Source organism: Netta rufina, assembly GCF_964035555.1.
Source record: "Netta rufina genome assembly, chromosome: 10".
Lineage (NCBI taxonomy): Eukaryota > Metazoa > Chordata > Aves > Anseriformes > Anatidae > Netta > Netta rufina.
In genome coordinates, this window is record NC_140133.1 from 11,898,315 (window position 1) to 11,915,186 (window position 16,872).

At 45.2% G+C, this 16,872-nt stretch overlaps 1 protein-coding gene across 1 annotated transcript in view; it reads left to right on the plus strand.

The window, feature by feature from the left end:
- CHCHD6 (coiled-coil-helix-coiled-coil-helix domain containing 6) overlaps positions 1–16,872 on the plus strand; it is a 107,002-nt gene that overhangs the window by 50,530 nt on the left and 39,600 nt on the right. The window contains exon 6 of the mRNA XM_084292523.1: positions 7,183–7,253. Within this exon, the coding sequence (XP_084148649.1) occupies positions 7,183–7,253 (71 nt within the window). The remainder of the gene's footprint in view (positions 1–7,182; positions 7,254–16,872) is intronic.

Sequence of the window (16,872 nt, forward strand, 5' to 3'; positions counted from 1 at the left end):
GGCTTCTTCTGGGACTGCAGCGCGTTGCTTCCCTTAGCTACCCGCCGTGGGAAGGGATGGAGTCCTGAATGCAGCTCAGGTTCTGAGATACGGGACAGGAGCTGTTAACAGGGCCAGTTGCCTGCAGTTCAGCAACGGGCTGAGGGATATTCTCAGCAGCAAAAGCAGGGAGTTTGAGCTGCCGCCTTCCCGTCCGAGGTGGTGGGAGTTCTGCTGGAGGCTCTGTCAAATCCCAGCTTTAGCGTGATGGCAGCAAACCTTAGCTACAACATTCTCCTTGTTTCTTCCCAAAATAAGCTTCCGTGATGGGTCTGACAGGGAAATGTACTTAATATATATATTTTTAAACGTATGACAAGTACTTGATGACTGCCAGCTTTCTATTTTTTCCCCTTTGGAGCTCTGGTCAGCCTCCTAGTGAAACTTTCACTCTGGTACTGCTGATATTCCGGTACCTCGCTTCTTCCCCTCTCTTCCCCTTCCATTGCCATTGTCTCTCCCAGACGACACCTAGCTGGTAATGGCAGCATCCTGTGCTCCTGTACTTTGTTCCTGGTGTTGTGACAGCTCTGCAGACAGGACCTGTACATCAGTCTGTGAGTGGTGGTGCATCTTTGCAGCCCGGCCTGGGCATTCGGCAGCCCTGGCTGTGCCCACGGGCTGTGGGCACTGCGTTATCTGCGCGGCTCAGCCGGGTTTCAGAGGTCTCCAAAGCAGATGCTGAAAACCCTTGATGTTTAATCGATGCCTGGGAAGCCTGTTTACCTGCACTTGTCAGGTGTAATTGATTCGGGCATTTACTGTGAATTCTTCACCTAGGACTTCTCGCTCCTATATTAAACTTTCTGCTAGGAGAGCGCGGAGCGATGCTCTCCCGGCGCAGTTTTAACATTAATCTGGGCCTTTCACATTGCTAGTGCTGTCCTTGTCAGAAAGCCTGGGTTGCCTGCTGGCATTTTATGGCCTTTCTCTTTGAAGGTGCTTTTTACCTTACAGAGTTTGTGTTTAAAGAATTACTAATGCTATATTTGCAGTCTTTTAGAACAGCGTGCCATGAAGCAATCTCATAGAAATGCAGCGTTTAATTCTTTCTGTTTTTTTTTTCTTCTTCTTTTTCTTTTTTTATTTGCTGCTTCTTTGCCTTTTAATCACTTCTATCGTAATAGTTTCTTAATGTTGTTGACTGTCTTTCTGATGTGAAGATAATGTGAGGCTTTTCTGCACGTTTCCAGTGAGGCGCTCCCCAAGCTCGCAGCTTTTTGCAGAAGTTCTGCTATCGTCTTGCCACGAGGTACGTGTTTTACTGGGCTCCTTCCAGGGTACCTTCGTGGAGACAGTCAGGCTCTGGTGTGCAGACTTGGTCTGGGACTGTAAACCCATTCTCACCCTGATGGTGTATCTCAGCGTGGGACCCGTTTTTTGGGGTGTAGCCTTGTTGATTCGCTGCGTGGTGCAGGGCCAGCAGCTTGACCTTTTTGTGTCTAGCTTGTTATCCATGCATTAAACCTGGCTGTGGCATGTCTCCCCAGATCCACCTCCTTAAACTTTCGTGAGGATTGGTATTTTGTGGGATCTTATCTTTGAGACGCTGTCTAGATATGCTACAGAGTTAATATTTTGCTTTAATTGCAAGATAACATTACAGTCATGAGAAGATCTGTTCGAACAGGAACGTAGTTCTGCCCAGAACTAGTTTAACTTCCCTGTGTTGTTACTGTGGTCATTGCTCTTTTTCTGGCGTCTCTGAATCTTAATCCAAAATTTATGATCTCACAGCCTATTGCCGAAGGAAAGAATAGAATGACACAAATTCAATGCTCTCATTTCATTATTGGTCTCAGCGGGAGGAGTGGATGAACCCACACATGAACAGCAAACAACAGGGCTGTGTTTAGAAGTTGGCTTTGGCTAAAAAAAAAATCTTTTCTCCTTATCAGCAAGCTGTAGTTGCTTGCATCTCTTCTTTATTACCTTTTGAGGAAAAAAAACAACCACTTGAATTCTCATAAAAGCAGTTTAACCCTTGGCTTCTGTGCTCTTCTGATGTGCTTTATATGCAATTTTCTCTTCCTTGTTAATCAGCCTCTGTGTGTACGAGCACTTGTGCTTGGTAGGAATGAGAAAACGCGAGCGGTGTCTTTTAGCTAAACGTGGGCTGAGCAGGAACTCGGGAGGAGCGAGCTCAGGAGGTGAAGAGATTGCTTCTTGCAACGTGTCCTGAAATTCCCGAGCTCCCCGTTCTGGACCAAGGCCGATAGCAGTGATTGATGGTGTAGGTTGATTGCAACAGATCCAAGGGGTCAGCCGGCGAAAAGATCGCTTCAGCTCATCTGCCTGCGTACCTGTGGGAGGGGTCCGAGCAGATGGGGTAATTTTTCAAACCTGTTAGGAGCCGTTTGCATGAGGCTTCGGAGAGATGAGAACGAACAGCCTGATTTATGGCGTGTGTGAACCAGCAGCCCGGGCAAGTCTGGGGCCCTGGGTGTACCTTCGCTTCCCTTCGGCAGCGATGCGAGCAGATTTCCAACGCCTGCACTAACCGAGGTTTTTGGGTACCTTTCTGCTACTGCCTGCAGCAGCCACCATGTCCCAGACACGTGCGTGTTCCCTGTCCCCAGGCAGGTGGGCAGCAGTTGTATCAGCTTATTGTGGTATTATTTCTGCCTTCAGAAGCAGTTGGAAGGAGGAACTGGAACGTCTTCCAGCTGATGTTGGATACAGAGCAGTACCCTCTGCTTTCCTTTCCCTTTTCTCTCCCTTCCCCTGGGGCACACCATGCCTGCCCCATGACACAGCACTGCTCTCGTGCTCCTCCCGGCCCCACTGGGGCTCGTGCCTGGAGCTTTGCTGGAAGCTGCCGACCAGGAGCGGGCTGGAGGCGATGTGCCTGTCAGGTGCGAGGCAGATTGCGCCGCGTAATCCCCCGGCTGCCGTCTGCAGCATTTGTCAAGGCCTCCGCTGGCCCACTCCGTTTCACCAGAGGTATCGCTAGCAATCATCTAGGCTGGCAGCGTTTCAACAGCTGCTAATCCTCTTTGTATCTTTAAGCACTGTGACCACTGACAAGCTTCTGTACTCCGAGGTGTCAAAATATCTGAAGATAGCTGCGGTGGTTGTTCTTTCTTTATTTAATCCAAACACGCTCTGATCTATTGACCCGGCCTGAACCTGGTGGAGAATTCAGTATCCCGGTCTTGTTTTTTTTTTTGCTGTTGTTTGATGTTCACAAAGGATTTTGCCTAAAATCTGATTCATTTCTAGTTCCTCGTGCTGACGTTGCTTGGTTTTCTGTTTTACGTGTTACCGCAAGTAGTGCATGTTTCGCTGAAGTTGTAAGGAATGCGGTTTAATGTCAGGGTGAGAATGAGCTGGCAGGGTTTTCTCTTTATGCTTCAATTACTTTCCCTCCTGAAATAGCCTTGAGAACTCCTTTTGCTGTGTTGTTTTCTTGCTTCCTCTGCTGTGTGTTGTGGAAAAGACCTGGGCAACGTAGCGAGATGTAGCTGCGAGTGTCGGAGTTTCTCTGCGTGTTTGCAGCAGCGGAGGAATGCTGAATTAAAATTACTCCAAATTTAGCTTTAAGTTGTAAAATCAGTTCCCTTTGGAAAGGGAATTTTTAGTCCCAGGGTTTTTTGGGAAGAGTGGGGAGCAAGGGCATAGCAGCAAAGCTGTTGTAGGAAAGCAGCAGCGTAAAGCAAAATGGCTCTGTTGGTCTTTAGGCTCTAGTTATGTATTTTTATAACTTCTCGGTGTTTTTATTATTTGCTACGAACCATCGTTTAATAGCAGGGGAAAATCTTTCAAACGAACATTTCTTTGTTTAGGTTGTTTGTCCTCTCTGGAGAGCTCTCTCCCCATATGACAAACCTCTGATGTTCTGGAGTTGGCTCCCCTAAGGCTCAGCTTTATTGAGAGAAGTGAAACATTTTAGGTGGTTCATTCATTCTTTCTTTGTTTCTTGTTATTTGAGCCCTTATGGTGTCCTTTGGTCATGTTTTTAAACTTATTTCTGCAACTAAGACTGCCAGGAGCTTTATTTAATAATAGTTGAGGTCTCGTGTTCAACTTTTTCTTTGTGAGCTGCCACTTTATCTCAAGCATCAAATATTGCGAGAGTAAATTAAAAGCAGCGTCGGTGTCTTGTAATTTTGTGTTGAATGTTCTGTTTTACGGCGCGGCTGAATATCATTTTATGAAGCTGAAGGACTTCACTAAGATTATGGGCAGCTCAGTCTTCATTTCAAGTGCAAACACCACAAACACCACCCCTCGGTGCTGCCGAGCGGCCTTTAGGAGCGGGTGGCTCTGCTCAAGTCACCAGAAGTCTAGAGATGGTTCCTGGCAGGGCTCCTCATTTGCAACCTTATTATAAGTCCTAGGTTTTTGTTCAGCATTGAAACACTCTGCGCGGCCGTGGCGTGATGGGGCAGAACAGTGGAACAAAGGAAATTTTGCATCTCAACTTGTGTAGGTGAGGTGAGGATACCTGGAGACTTGTTCCCTGTGAGCAGAGGCCCCCCATCACAGAGCCCGCCGTGACTGCCCACGCTGGAAGCCCCCTGCCTGCTGCTCCTTTAGCCCCACTTTGGGACAGAAGTCAGTGCCCCCTTCCCAAGGTAGGAAGAGGCCTGGAGGTGAAGGGAAATCTGTTCCACAAGCCTGCTTGGTGAACAAATTCAGGTTTAAATGGTAAAACTCTGTTTTTCTTACTCGGGGAAGCATTTGAAGATAATGATTCAGAGCGTTAATACTGCTTCACCGGGTTTTGGGTTTCTCACGGGCAGAAGAAAGAAGACAGGTTTGATCCAACGCAAGAGGGTCACTTGGATTGCTTGCAAGGATGTTTCCTTTTTATTTTTACAACCGAGCAGCTTTGAGCTCTGGGTTGAACATGGGCTGTGCCCCTCTTTGATCTTTGCATCGTGCCATGTTCCTCGCGGTTCCTTTGAGGCCAGGGCTCCCCTCCTTCCCCACGCTGAGATTCTTGCCTCTCCGTTCAGGTTCTCACTTGCCTGCTTTTCATCAGCCTTGGGATCCAGAGCTATTCCGTTCTGGTTTCTTTCCCAGCTCTTTTTGTCCCTGTGCAGTTGATTTTGTTGCAGATGGGGCTGACCATAGCACCGGGCAGGCGAGTGCTCTCTCTAATAACCCGGGCAAGGTTGTGCCACAACCACTTTAATCGGCGGTGCAACCAGCAAATGAATCTGTTGGCTAGTTTTTCTTTCCCTAGGCGGGTTAAATGCCAACCTCATGCTGGGTCTCACGTACAACATATTTGTTCCTGTTTTCCTCTCCTGCTGCTGTTTCACTGCAGAGTGCTGCAAGCTAATAGTATCTGACGGGGCTACTTCCTATTGCCTGAAAAATGTTTAATTTTACTACCTTGCTTTCTCTCTTTCCCACTTTCTCTCATTTTGATCTCTCAAATCCAGTCCCTTTGAGAAATCAGACGGTATGAAATATGAAAATTGCTTGGTTAGTAATTGGAGAACGGTGAGACTTACGAAACCCATGGAGATAGCGCTTACATCTACTTATTCATATTATTTAATTTTTAATGGCAAATTTAATTAATGGAACACAGGTCTTGTGGTTTCATGTGTGAATAAGTAACAGCAGGGATCTGAAAGTCATGAGGTCTGTTTACAGGACAGAGAAAAAGGCTCCATTAAAAGCTGAACTTTTCGTTATAGGAAGGAGTAAAAAGGGTTTAACAGCCTAGAAGTTTGACCATTATGTAACAAGTAAGTAAAAGAAAACATTAATGGCAATTTTGCTGGCCAAATGCATTTTGAAGTGGTTACTCATCCATGATTTTTCACTTTAAGTCTGTCTCCTAGGTCAAAGTTTGGCAGCGCAAAGCCTGCTCTGGTTGTTTTTCAGTATGTGACATAAATTCAGGCACCGGAGATAAATGCTTAAATATAGCACCTTGAAGTCTAGGCTTTGAAAACCTTTATAAACCTCCCAATTAGCTGAGCTTCACACAACTTCAGCGATACAGGCAGCTGTTATCCCTAGCTTGCAGATGGAAAACGGTGACTTGCCCAAGTGGCAGAACCGCTAACAGAACTTGAGTTATATCTGTCCTTTCCTTCCTAACCACTGAGCAGTATGTGGAGTCTCATCATGTGCAGGACCACAGCTGCATTTGTGGGAAAATAAATGAAGGAAGGCAAGAATAGGAAAGGCAAGAATAGTTTTCTATATAGCAGGCACAAATTTGAGGAGAGACGAGGCAGCAGCTAGGACTGGCCCTAAATGAATAGCTGTCCTTGCTTTCAGTACCAGTTTGTCGCTTTTTTGATTGATCGTTGCATATTTTCTGCATGTGCCTTTTCAGACGAAGGGCCTTGCAGATGAGCTTTGAGTGAGGCAATTGCAGCTATTTCAGGATGAAGTCCAGGGGCTTTGCCTGAAGCAGCTTGATCAGCAGTTCGGTGACACGAGCCCTCGCAGCGAAGTCGCTGGGGGTGTGCTGCGGCTCCCTCCTGCTGTCTGTGCTTGGGAGGCCTCGGTGCAGCAGAGAGAAGGAATTCATCCTCCATGCTCAGCGGCTGAGCAGCTCTGAACTAAGACTCTTTCTGTGCAAGCTCAGGAGAATTTAATGCAAACGTCTTAAGCCCTGCAGCAAGGCACTCCAGACTCCGTTTGGCAGAGCCTTAACTGATACCTGATACGCCTCCCTACGTCGTTAAAAGGGAAACAGGCTGCATAATTTTCTTCTAAAGAATAAGTAACATAAGCAGAGGCACTGAAATGTAAAATGGATTTTCCCGTGCTAGCAGCCAATTTTGATACTTGCGAGTCAGTAACTTCCAACATTCTTCACGGCAATTAGTGAAAGAGAACAAAACACAGCCTAACTCGAAATAACGCGGCGCGGAAAACACCTTGTTTTGGTGGTTGCATGGAGTAATCAAAGCTGACTGTTGGTTGTTGGCGACCTTTCCCCCCCTCTTTTCCTTCACAAAGGTGAAGCTTATAACGGAGGACATGTTGCAGCCTTGATGCGTCTTGGAAATAAAATGAACTTTTGGTGCATTTTTTTTTGTGTTCTTTGAACTGAATATGCTGTTTGTTGTTGGAAATCGTTATTAATTATAGAAGATAACTACCTGACGGGATAAGATCTGAGATGCCTTTCATTTTTCGAGCTGAGCATTATGTTCTTTGTTTCAGAATGCCGAAATCTACAAGCTGACGTCTGAGCAGTACCAGGAAGCAGCCACCAAGGCAGAGGAGTGGATAAAGTGAGAAACCATTTTTGTTCTTTTCTACAGTTCCAGTTGCATTTCCTAACATTGTGTGTGTGTACAGCCCCTGGATATCCCTGCAACCAGAGTGCAAAGTTACCTCGTGTCAGGTAGTGAGGGGCTGGGGAGCTGTATGCCAGCATCCTTTCTTTCTGTGCCAAACTTGGCAGAACGTAGTATAAAGATGTTAGATCTTGCAAGGGGAGAGCAAGAAGGAAGACGTGGAATAGAAAATTGAAACTAAATAGGAATATTTACCAGGGTTTTCTAAGAGGCAATGGAACCTGCTTAATCTGCTCAAACTTTGACCCAATGTATTTAGCCTGCATGTTGCAGCACAGGGCTTGCATATAGGAGTATGAAAAATGTCAATTCTAAAGTTATTCATTGTCCACAGAACAAAAAAGGTAAATAGCCTAAATCAGCCCTGTAAATTTCACTCAAAATAGAGTTGTACTTACCATAAATGTTTTCTTAGAGTGGATGCAGTGATTTTCTGACCTCTTTAACTGGCCTTGGCATAATTAGTGGACCTTTAATGCTGTCTTTTTACCAGGAGCATATTTAGTGTCTAAATTCCGTTTGTATTTGCACGTAGTGTTGCATAGCTTATTGTTCCGCATGCACTAACAGCTGTCCAAGAAAAAATATTTTCTATAATTCTTTATTATTAATGAGTCCAAAGCAATTACACTGTCACGAGCAGCGCTCAGATCTCAGTTGGGTAAACAGTTGGCCAACACGCAGTAAACTGGAGTAGCAACATATGTAGTCCAGTTGGGTCCAGTCCAGATTGTATGATACTTAATTGCATAAATAGATAATATAGCAATGATGAATATATTAGTAGGGTGTGCAGTACATTGTGCTGTCTTTATTTAAAATCGTGTTTGGCTGCCAAAGCATCACATAACCTGTTGTAATTTCGCATTTTTGTTTGGACAGTCAAGTATTAAGTTGCTAAAGAAGCCAAAACAAGGCAGCTAACACATCACACGCGTTTTCATACGGTTTTCCACAGTAGAATTCTTAAGTTTTGGTTTTAAATAAAATTTAAAAAATAATTATAGTCCATAACGTTCTGAGAGTCTTTGATCAGTTCAGTTTTCTCTTGAATTTGCTTCTACAGGTGTGTGATCAGATGTAAATTCTTACAATTTTGTAAAGGAAGAGGCACAACCTTGGATTATGTTCTTTACTCGCTATTACAGACTGTAACAAATTTATATTTACAGCAGTTGTAAGTTGGGTTCCTGAGGTTTTATTTGGTGTCTTCTGATTCTTATGAGGTTGAATACTGGCTATGTAGGAAATCCTCCGGTAACAAGCATTTCTCACGAAGGGCAGTGGCTGAGACCAATACAAATGTTAAGGACTTCTTGCTTTCAAGATTCAAACAACGTATTTATGGTTTCTTAGGGGTCCCTTCCACTTTAATTTGAGTCCCTAACGTCTCCCAGTCCCTGGCTTCTGGTCTTATTATACATTGCCTTTCTGCATGAAACGCAGAACGTGACGAACGTGAGCCATTGTAAAGGGACAATTTCCTTGATCTGTCTTCCTCACAGCCAAAAAAGACACCAGCCCTGCCATGAATTTCACTGTGAAAATAAAACATGGCTGAGAAGTGCCTTGAGAGCAGACAAACTGTGTGGCACCAGTGAAGCTGAGGGAGGAAGAGGAAATCATTTTCTCTTCCTTTACAGTAGATCTTGTCGGCCGTAACCGGCATTGCATTGAGCTGTGTGTTGGAGCACACAGTCTGGGACTGATCATGCCCTTTGATAATTGTATGTGAAGGAAGAACCTTTGCTTTAGCCTACCAACTTGCAGTGTGTGTGACTCTACAGCAGTATGCAGCCATTCTTTTTGGGATTGTTGCCCTGGTGTAGAACATATGGATCAAACACCGAGTGCACGTGCCTCAGGTGAGGGTCATGATATGGGGCAGGGTCAGGGAACTTCCTTCATGCATTGGCATTCATGCTGATTTGCTAAGACTTGAATGTTGTGAATGCTCTTCTTAGGCTTTGCACATTCAAGTCTTTGTGCAGCCTGTTTATGGCCATAAATTACAAGATCCTGTGAATTCAGTGGAAATAATTGTTCATCTTGGTTTGCAATTTCATGTTAGACATACAAGCACAGTGAGTGCTAAGCTAGGTAAGGCTAATTTATGCAGATCTAGTAACTTGGATGACACGAATAAACTGAAACTCCAGGAAAATTACAAGAACTGGAATATAGCCAAATTAAGAACGAAGCACAGGTCCGCCTGCTCGCAGTGCTGGGCGACGACAGCTCCTGGAACAAAGGGAAATCGGGAGTGGCATTTTCTCCAACGAACGGGAAGAATGCATCCCCTTTCTGTAGTGTCACATCCCTGGCTTTACACCATCCTTGTGTTTCACTGTGAACTCCTAGCCCTGCCTCTGGCACTTGAACATGGTGAGGCCAGTCTACTCTGCACTTGTTGCCATCTGCCCCTGGATCTAAGTGTAGCTGATGGAGGAAGAGGGGGCTGGAGTTGGGGCTGTTTCTGCAGGGAGTGCACTGCTTTTTCAGAGTCTGTCTTGAAGCAAAGATAAGAAATACCTGAAACAAAATTGTTTTCGTGGCATTTATTGACTTTTGCAACTCCATTATCAGTACCTACAGCTCTGCACAAATGGTCAAGCTCCGTGGACTCTTTCCTCTCCTTAGTGATTATCAAGCATTTCAGCATTTGAGGATATCGTGCAAGCTTTCTACCAGCGACCCTTTGCAGCACACCTGTGAGGTAGGCAGGTAAACCAGCTCCAGTTTATAGGAACAGAAGCGTGGAGCTTCGTACTGCAACACTACATGGTCACCAGCTCTTGGTTCCTGCTTCAAGGAAGGATGCTAGGCTCGATGGCGTGATGCACTTCGTTCCCCATCTCTTTGTCTGAACCCATCTTCCTCCTGTCTCTGCATTCCCCCACCACAGCATCTCGTCCTTTGTTCTGGGCTTTATCCAACCTGTTTCTTTCTCCCAGGAAGAAGATCCTAGCAACAAGAAACCACTGAACACAGCTTTCAGCACCTTAAGCAACTTGCCCTTGTTGCTTACATGCTGTGGTGAATTGGACAGTTGCCACGGACATATTGTCTCTGTGATGCTATTATAATTGGTGCATTATTATTTTTCTCTTCTGTTAACCAGCAGAATTAAAGTCTAGGGACCTAGAACTTTTTTTTTTCCTTCCTTCCTTCCCTGTTTAGCAAACTGCACATCAGTAACCACCCACAAAAGAAGCAGCGTGTAAATAAAAAGCCAGTGCTCTCCGCCCTTCACTTCGTTCCACATCCTTTTCTCGGTGTTCATAGAGCCATGACTCAGACTGGGTTTAGAGAAGACAACTTGCTAATCCCCTCCCTGCTACAGAGAATAAAATGGCATTTCATTCCAAGCTCTATTAATGCGCTCGCTCCGGGGATAAAGCAGCACTCCCAAAAGGCAGTGGCCAAATTTTTTTTCTGTTGCATTGTCTTTGTCTTCTTTTGAGTGTTACATTTAGATTAGCTTCTGAGGATTAAATGTTATTACAGCTCCTGAATCTGTTAAGGGGAAGGAAAAAAACCATCAGTAAAGAGGTTATGGCTTAGTACAGGCACTCTAGATTTATCCTCAAAATGCTTTTTTTTTTTTTTTTAATGTGATTTATTTTCTTTTGTGAAGGCTGCCTTATCATATTTTTATTTTATTTTATTTTCGTGGCTGTTAAATTTGGATGCAAGAATTGCCGGGGGCGGGGGTGTGACTCGCTCTGCAAGGTATAGCAGCGGGAGTGGGGTGAGGGGATTAGGAAGCTGTTAAAAGATAAAATTGTTCTGAAGCTGAGTTTCCCTCCGAGATCTCCTTAGAGCTTGCTGAACCCTCCCTGAAGCTGCTTACCGACGGCCGTGTTGCTTTGCGTGTTGTGCTGAGAGAAGCGAGCGGGCTCCGTGCAGCTATCGAGGAGCGCATAAAGAACGCCGGTATCTTATCCTGATAGAGATCAGCCTTGAATCCAAGGCAGCTTTCCAGTGGAGGAACTGCCAGGGAGATTTACTCCATATGGGACTTCGTATCTGAGAGTTCCATTTAATGGTCCTGAGATCTTTAAATTTAATGGACGTCAGTATTTAAGGTGATTACATTAGGAAAATTGGCAAGTCGTAAGTATCCTCCTGGGCTGAGCATGGAGCTGAGAACCAAACTGACTCAGTGGGGGTAGGGGGAGAAAGTTCAGAGATGGACTGTCTGCTGGGAACCGGGAATTTATGGCTCCCTTTCAGTACTCACGGAAACAAAGATTTTATTGAATTGCAACAGATTTTATGAGGCTGATGGTCCCTCAAATAAAATGGCATCAGTAACTGGAACCTCACTGTTCCAGTTCCAGAAACTGCCTTTTCTTCCTTTTTTTTATTTTTATTTTTTTCCCTTTGTGTAGATCTGGAAAGTTTATAAGATACTTACGTGGTGAAACTTGAATTTATTAATCTTGAAATCTTCTCCAAGGCCCCAGCTATTTCAACAGAGGGCTGTGCCCAGGAGTCAAGCTCTAAAATAGTTATGTGGACAGCCGTGAAGCCTGAGGAGAAGGGTAAAGACATCATAGTTTTCAAACAAAATTGCTCTGGGATTTCTCGTGTCATTAGATTAGATAGATGATTAATTCAATGTTGAAATTAAGAGCCTCTGCAATAGGGGTTTAAGAGTTTTCAGGAATAAAAGACTGATTAGTACTTGGAGCTCATCCTCAGCCTTATCTCAGCACAGCGCTTTTGTACGCTGCGCTGATTATACCTTCAAAAAATGTTTTGGCTCCATCCCAGTCCTGTTCTTCCCTCAGAGCTTGGTTTGTGTTGGTTGTTCCTACTTCTGTCAGTGGCGAGTCTGTTCCATGTGATCTCTAAATAAAGAGATGAGTTCCTAGTCAAAGCTTTGCTGTTTTTCACGTTTATAAAGTTGGTCTTTGAAGGAGATTGGAATATTGCTGTCAGAGACAATAAGGTGCGAGCTTCCCCTGAGTCATTTCAACAGCAGGTAAAAGAGGAGGTGGGTCAGTTTTGACTTTGTGTCATTTTGTATGGTGTATTTCTGAAAGAAAACCTTCCAGGTCTTTGTGAGGCAGAACTGAAGATGATTTTGTCTCATTTACATTAGCATCTAAACATTTTCTTTACTAATTGTGGAAGGCGTGTTGTTAAGCAGCTGTGTCTACCAGTGCATTGATTTCCAGGGGCTGTATTGTTCCCCTACTACTTTAGGAATATAGTTTGTGGTGACAGAGTCAAATACACGTAACAGAGTTATGTAGATGTTCCACTTGCGCCAGATTATCCTTTTTTTGACTTATCTTTAATTCCTGAAAATTGATTGGATTGCGTACCTCACCCAGCTGTTGCATCTTCTCTCTGAAATCCAGCTCTTGAAGGTTACAAAGCTGCTGCTTTCAAACTTTTTCCTTTTGCCCACTTAGTAAAATAATGTTCTAATAAAAAATAGTGTTAAATAATGTTCTGATATAAAAAAAAATAGTGTTCACAATATCATCTTTCCTCTTATGCGTGTTGAGGGATGACTAATAAATCAGCCCGATGACTGAGATTGCAGTTCTGTTAGTGCTGAAAAACTGGTGTAAAATATTAATACATCTTTTCAAATCTGCAAGGGTTTTTTCTTTGCAGGTACACGGGTAGAACTTGGGAGCTTATAAAATAAGACTTGAATAGCAAAGGAAGAGGTGCCAAAGACTGCATGTAGTCTATTAGGGATGTTTCTATTACTATCGATTTTTACATGGAAAGCACTTGTATTCTGCAGTAATGTTGCCATTATAAAACCCTTAGATCAGGGTTTGTTGGCAGGCCAGATCCAGATTGTTTTCAAAAGCACGGATATTTGTGCAGCTGTTAAAACAAAACCCAGCCGTGCTTTGTGCATCGGACTACACGAAGTATTTCGGTTCAAAGCTCTCCATCGCGGTGAACGCAGGGAAAATTGAAGCAGATCGCTGCCCTCGGTTTGGGAATTGCATATGCCACTGGGTACCTTGGTGGAAGGGAGATTTCTCCAAGGTTCACAGTTTTTTATTGTGGTTTTAGATGGAATGACAGGTCCGCAGCCAAGCCCACGAGTTCTCTGTGCCTTTGCTGCATCCCTCCCCTTGGCTTTGGCTCGGAGAGGTATTGTGAGCAGTAATTCAGGGCCCAGCCACGCTCGCTCCCGCTGTGTTTCTCTGCTTCTGTCTTCCTGCGTGTGTGTTACATAGCGTGCTGCTGGTAGTGGCACGGGGCTGATTTGTAAAGGATTGAGGTTTACAGTTGTCTGGGGAAGCTTTCCAAAAAGACTGGTGAATTAAAGATGTCAGTAGCAATAATGCCTGAGAAACCACTTGTTACCAGTGAATTAATGACTTGTTTGCTAATTAGCAGCCTAAAGCAAAGTTGAGGTAACGCTCCTACCAATCCGGTCATTAATTCACTAACAACTGATTTCAAGGGCAGTGTTGCTGTTTTGAGCAGTAATTGTGTTCCCGATTCTGGATTACACGCTCTGTGCAAAACGTCGCTGCTGCTGCTGAGCCAGGCTCCTCCCGGAGGGGTGGGGGGATGCAGGCAGAGCCCGAAGGCAAGTGTTGGAGCGGGAAGTTTGAAGAAATAGTTGGTTCTGTGGCTCAGAGCTGCTCTGCTCCACCTGCCCAGGTGATAGCCATGGCTACAGGACGGGGATAGCTGTGGTTACCCTACCCCACGGTGGTCAGCCTGCATGGAGGAAGGTGCTGGGCTTGGTATTAGAGGCTGCTGAGAGGCTGAGGCCTGTCCCAACCCTTATGAAGGGACAGAAAAACCATCCCTGCCACCACACCAGGCTTTGATGTCTTTTCTTTCTTTATTTGGTGTGCTTTTGGTAATTCCTGAGGTTACTCTGACACCACTGGTTTCTGGGCTAAGGGGCTCCGTCAGCTTTGAAGTCCCAAGATGAGGCGATGCTCAGCCTGCTGCCAGAGCACCTTGCTGGGGCAGTTTCCTCCTTTCCATCCTTTCCTTTTTCCTCTTTAGTCCTGGAAGCATCTCCTGCCTGCTTAAGCATCTCCCCTCTGCCTGTCTGGAGCATACGTACACCACACCAACCAGAATTGTGACTGATTTGGCCCAAACCAGCAGTATTTGGAGGACGGGAGCACTCCTTGTTCAGGGGAGAATATTGTTTCCTTGGAGAGAGCACGCCGAGATGTGCTCCCGGGGGCTGAAGCTGCCCGTGAGCCCCACAGACAACGCAGTGGGGCAGCTCGGTGTGGGCGCTGGTCTCATTAACACGCCCGAGACATTTCACATCATCTCTGAATTTAAAAGCACATTATCAAAATGATTTTCTATAAGGGCTTTTTCAGTTCTCTGAGGGCTTCTCGAAATTATAATATTTATTTAAAAACCAAATAAAAAGAAAAAATCCCAACCTCTCCCCCAAACCCAAACGTGAAGGCTTTGTGCTTCCTCCGTGAGAGCGCCATTACCCCGCTCTCTGGGGGGATGAGTGGCTGCTTAATGGGGAGCTTGCTGAGTCAGTGCTTGGCAAATTGCGCAGCGTGGTGCCAGGGGGCACTGCGGGTTCGGGGATTAGAGCACGCGCACGGAACCGAGGGGATGTTTTAATAAGGCGGATGTTTAGCTTCAGATCCCACCTGAACTCGAATGCTGGCAGCCTCCTTCTCCTCCCAGGATTTCTCTGCATCTCCAGCAGGTTACGCCGCTGTTGGCGCTGGGTATCCGAACGGAGCCGTGGTTTTGGCCATCACTGGTGTCCCTTTGTGTCACCTGCTGTAATGCCTGCAGTGAAGGGACCTAGCGCAGTGCTTGGGGGCATTTTAGGGAAGTAACTGCTGGAAAATTTAGGGAAGTAACAGAGCTTCTAAAAAGAAGGGTTTTGTTAGCAGTCTGACATCATTACAAGATCTTATATAAGAAAAATGTACTGGACCTGTCTGTCCCTCATGTCCTGTGGTTATATGAAATTAGCGTAACAGATACCTAAGGATATTTCTGGGAAGGGGTTTAATATGCCAAAAAGAACACGGGTCCAGCGTTCTTTCAGCAGGCAGTTCCCCAGCTAACCCGGAGATCATACAGCATTATCACAGCCCGTGTGTTCCTAGGGTCACCGCTGAATGCATTCCATAAGCTGCATGCGTTTGCTTCCTGACCTGAGATCTTAACCAGTTCTTAGATGATGTTTTTTTATCTTGAGAAAGAAAATCCCTATTCGGGTCACTTGTTGGGCTGTGTGTTGTTTTCAGATGCAGTTATTGCTTGCTATATTGCTTTTCTGCCTTGTGGGAGCTGAGCCAGCTTCCTTTCTGATTCAGAGAACTCCTTCCAGCAACAAGATTCTGACTCATTCCTGCTTGGCTTCCAGAGACCATTTTGCTGCTAACTTTAGGCTCTTCATCTCTGCTAGTCAACTTTTCGTAGCTTGGCATCTTTGGGGAAAAAATGGTGCATGGCTTTGTGGGCAGGAGATCCAGTTCTGATAACTTCTGGATCTCTTGGCAAGGCAGGGAAGAGGCTGTAGTTTTCCTTTCATCTTCCAAGCTGACAGTTTCTCATAACTCAGTATTCTGCCATCATAATCAGTAAAGAATTCACATCCAAACGCACGCTGAAATTATCCACTTGTGGGGAAAAGTCTCTCATTATTCCAAACCGCTTGCCATCTCCTGTGCAGAATACTAATAGGGCTGGGTGGTTGTTGGGTTTGCAGGTTCAGTGGGATCTTGCTCTCCCTGCCACCCACCCCAGAAGACCTACAGCCCACCGCCAAACCCCAGGACCTGGGGCTTTCGGGGTGCTGCTGGGCAAGCCAGCTAAATCTGGCTACAACTGCACCTATACGAAGAAGTATAGGATGTTTAGGATTATTTGGTCAAATAGGAAATAACTGCTTGTGTATGAGGTTCAGCCACGTAGGATGACAGGAGAGTTGATGCTGTGTTGGGGTAGGTGAGACGCAGCTGGGACCTGTGCTGGAGGGGTCACACTACCCCGTTACATCAATTTCGTCACCGTAATGGAGAGACTTGTTGCCTTCCATGGACATTTCAAAATTACACGTTATATAAAAGTGCTATTAGTTATATTCCACTTCAGTCTGTATGTTTTTGAGGGGGTTTTGTTGTTTTATAAAGAAAACGTGGCTGGGTTTGGCTGTTTGCACTGACAGCCAAAGCGTTTGAGCAGCACGGTGACACAACAAGTTGCTGACACTACTGAGATTGGATATTTGTTTTAGCTTTGGGTCTCGGTGATAGAATCTAATTAGTTACACGGGAGAAGATTTCAGAACAGTTTCTGAGTATCCGTGATTGGAAGGGAAGGAGTTATCTGTCCTGGAAAGGACAAGGGTGCAGCGAGTGCACAAATTGCAACGGGGAATTGTGTGACAGCTTCAAACAAGCTGTCAGGAGAGGAAAGGAGACTGGGAAGTGCTTGAGTGACAAATTTTCTAGGATCACAGAGTCACACAGAAACGCACGGTGCTTCATAAATATGTATTCATTAGGCAGCTCCATGGACAAGGTAGGGAAAAAGAGAATCAGGTGGCCTGGTG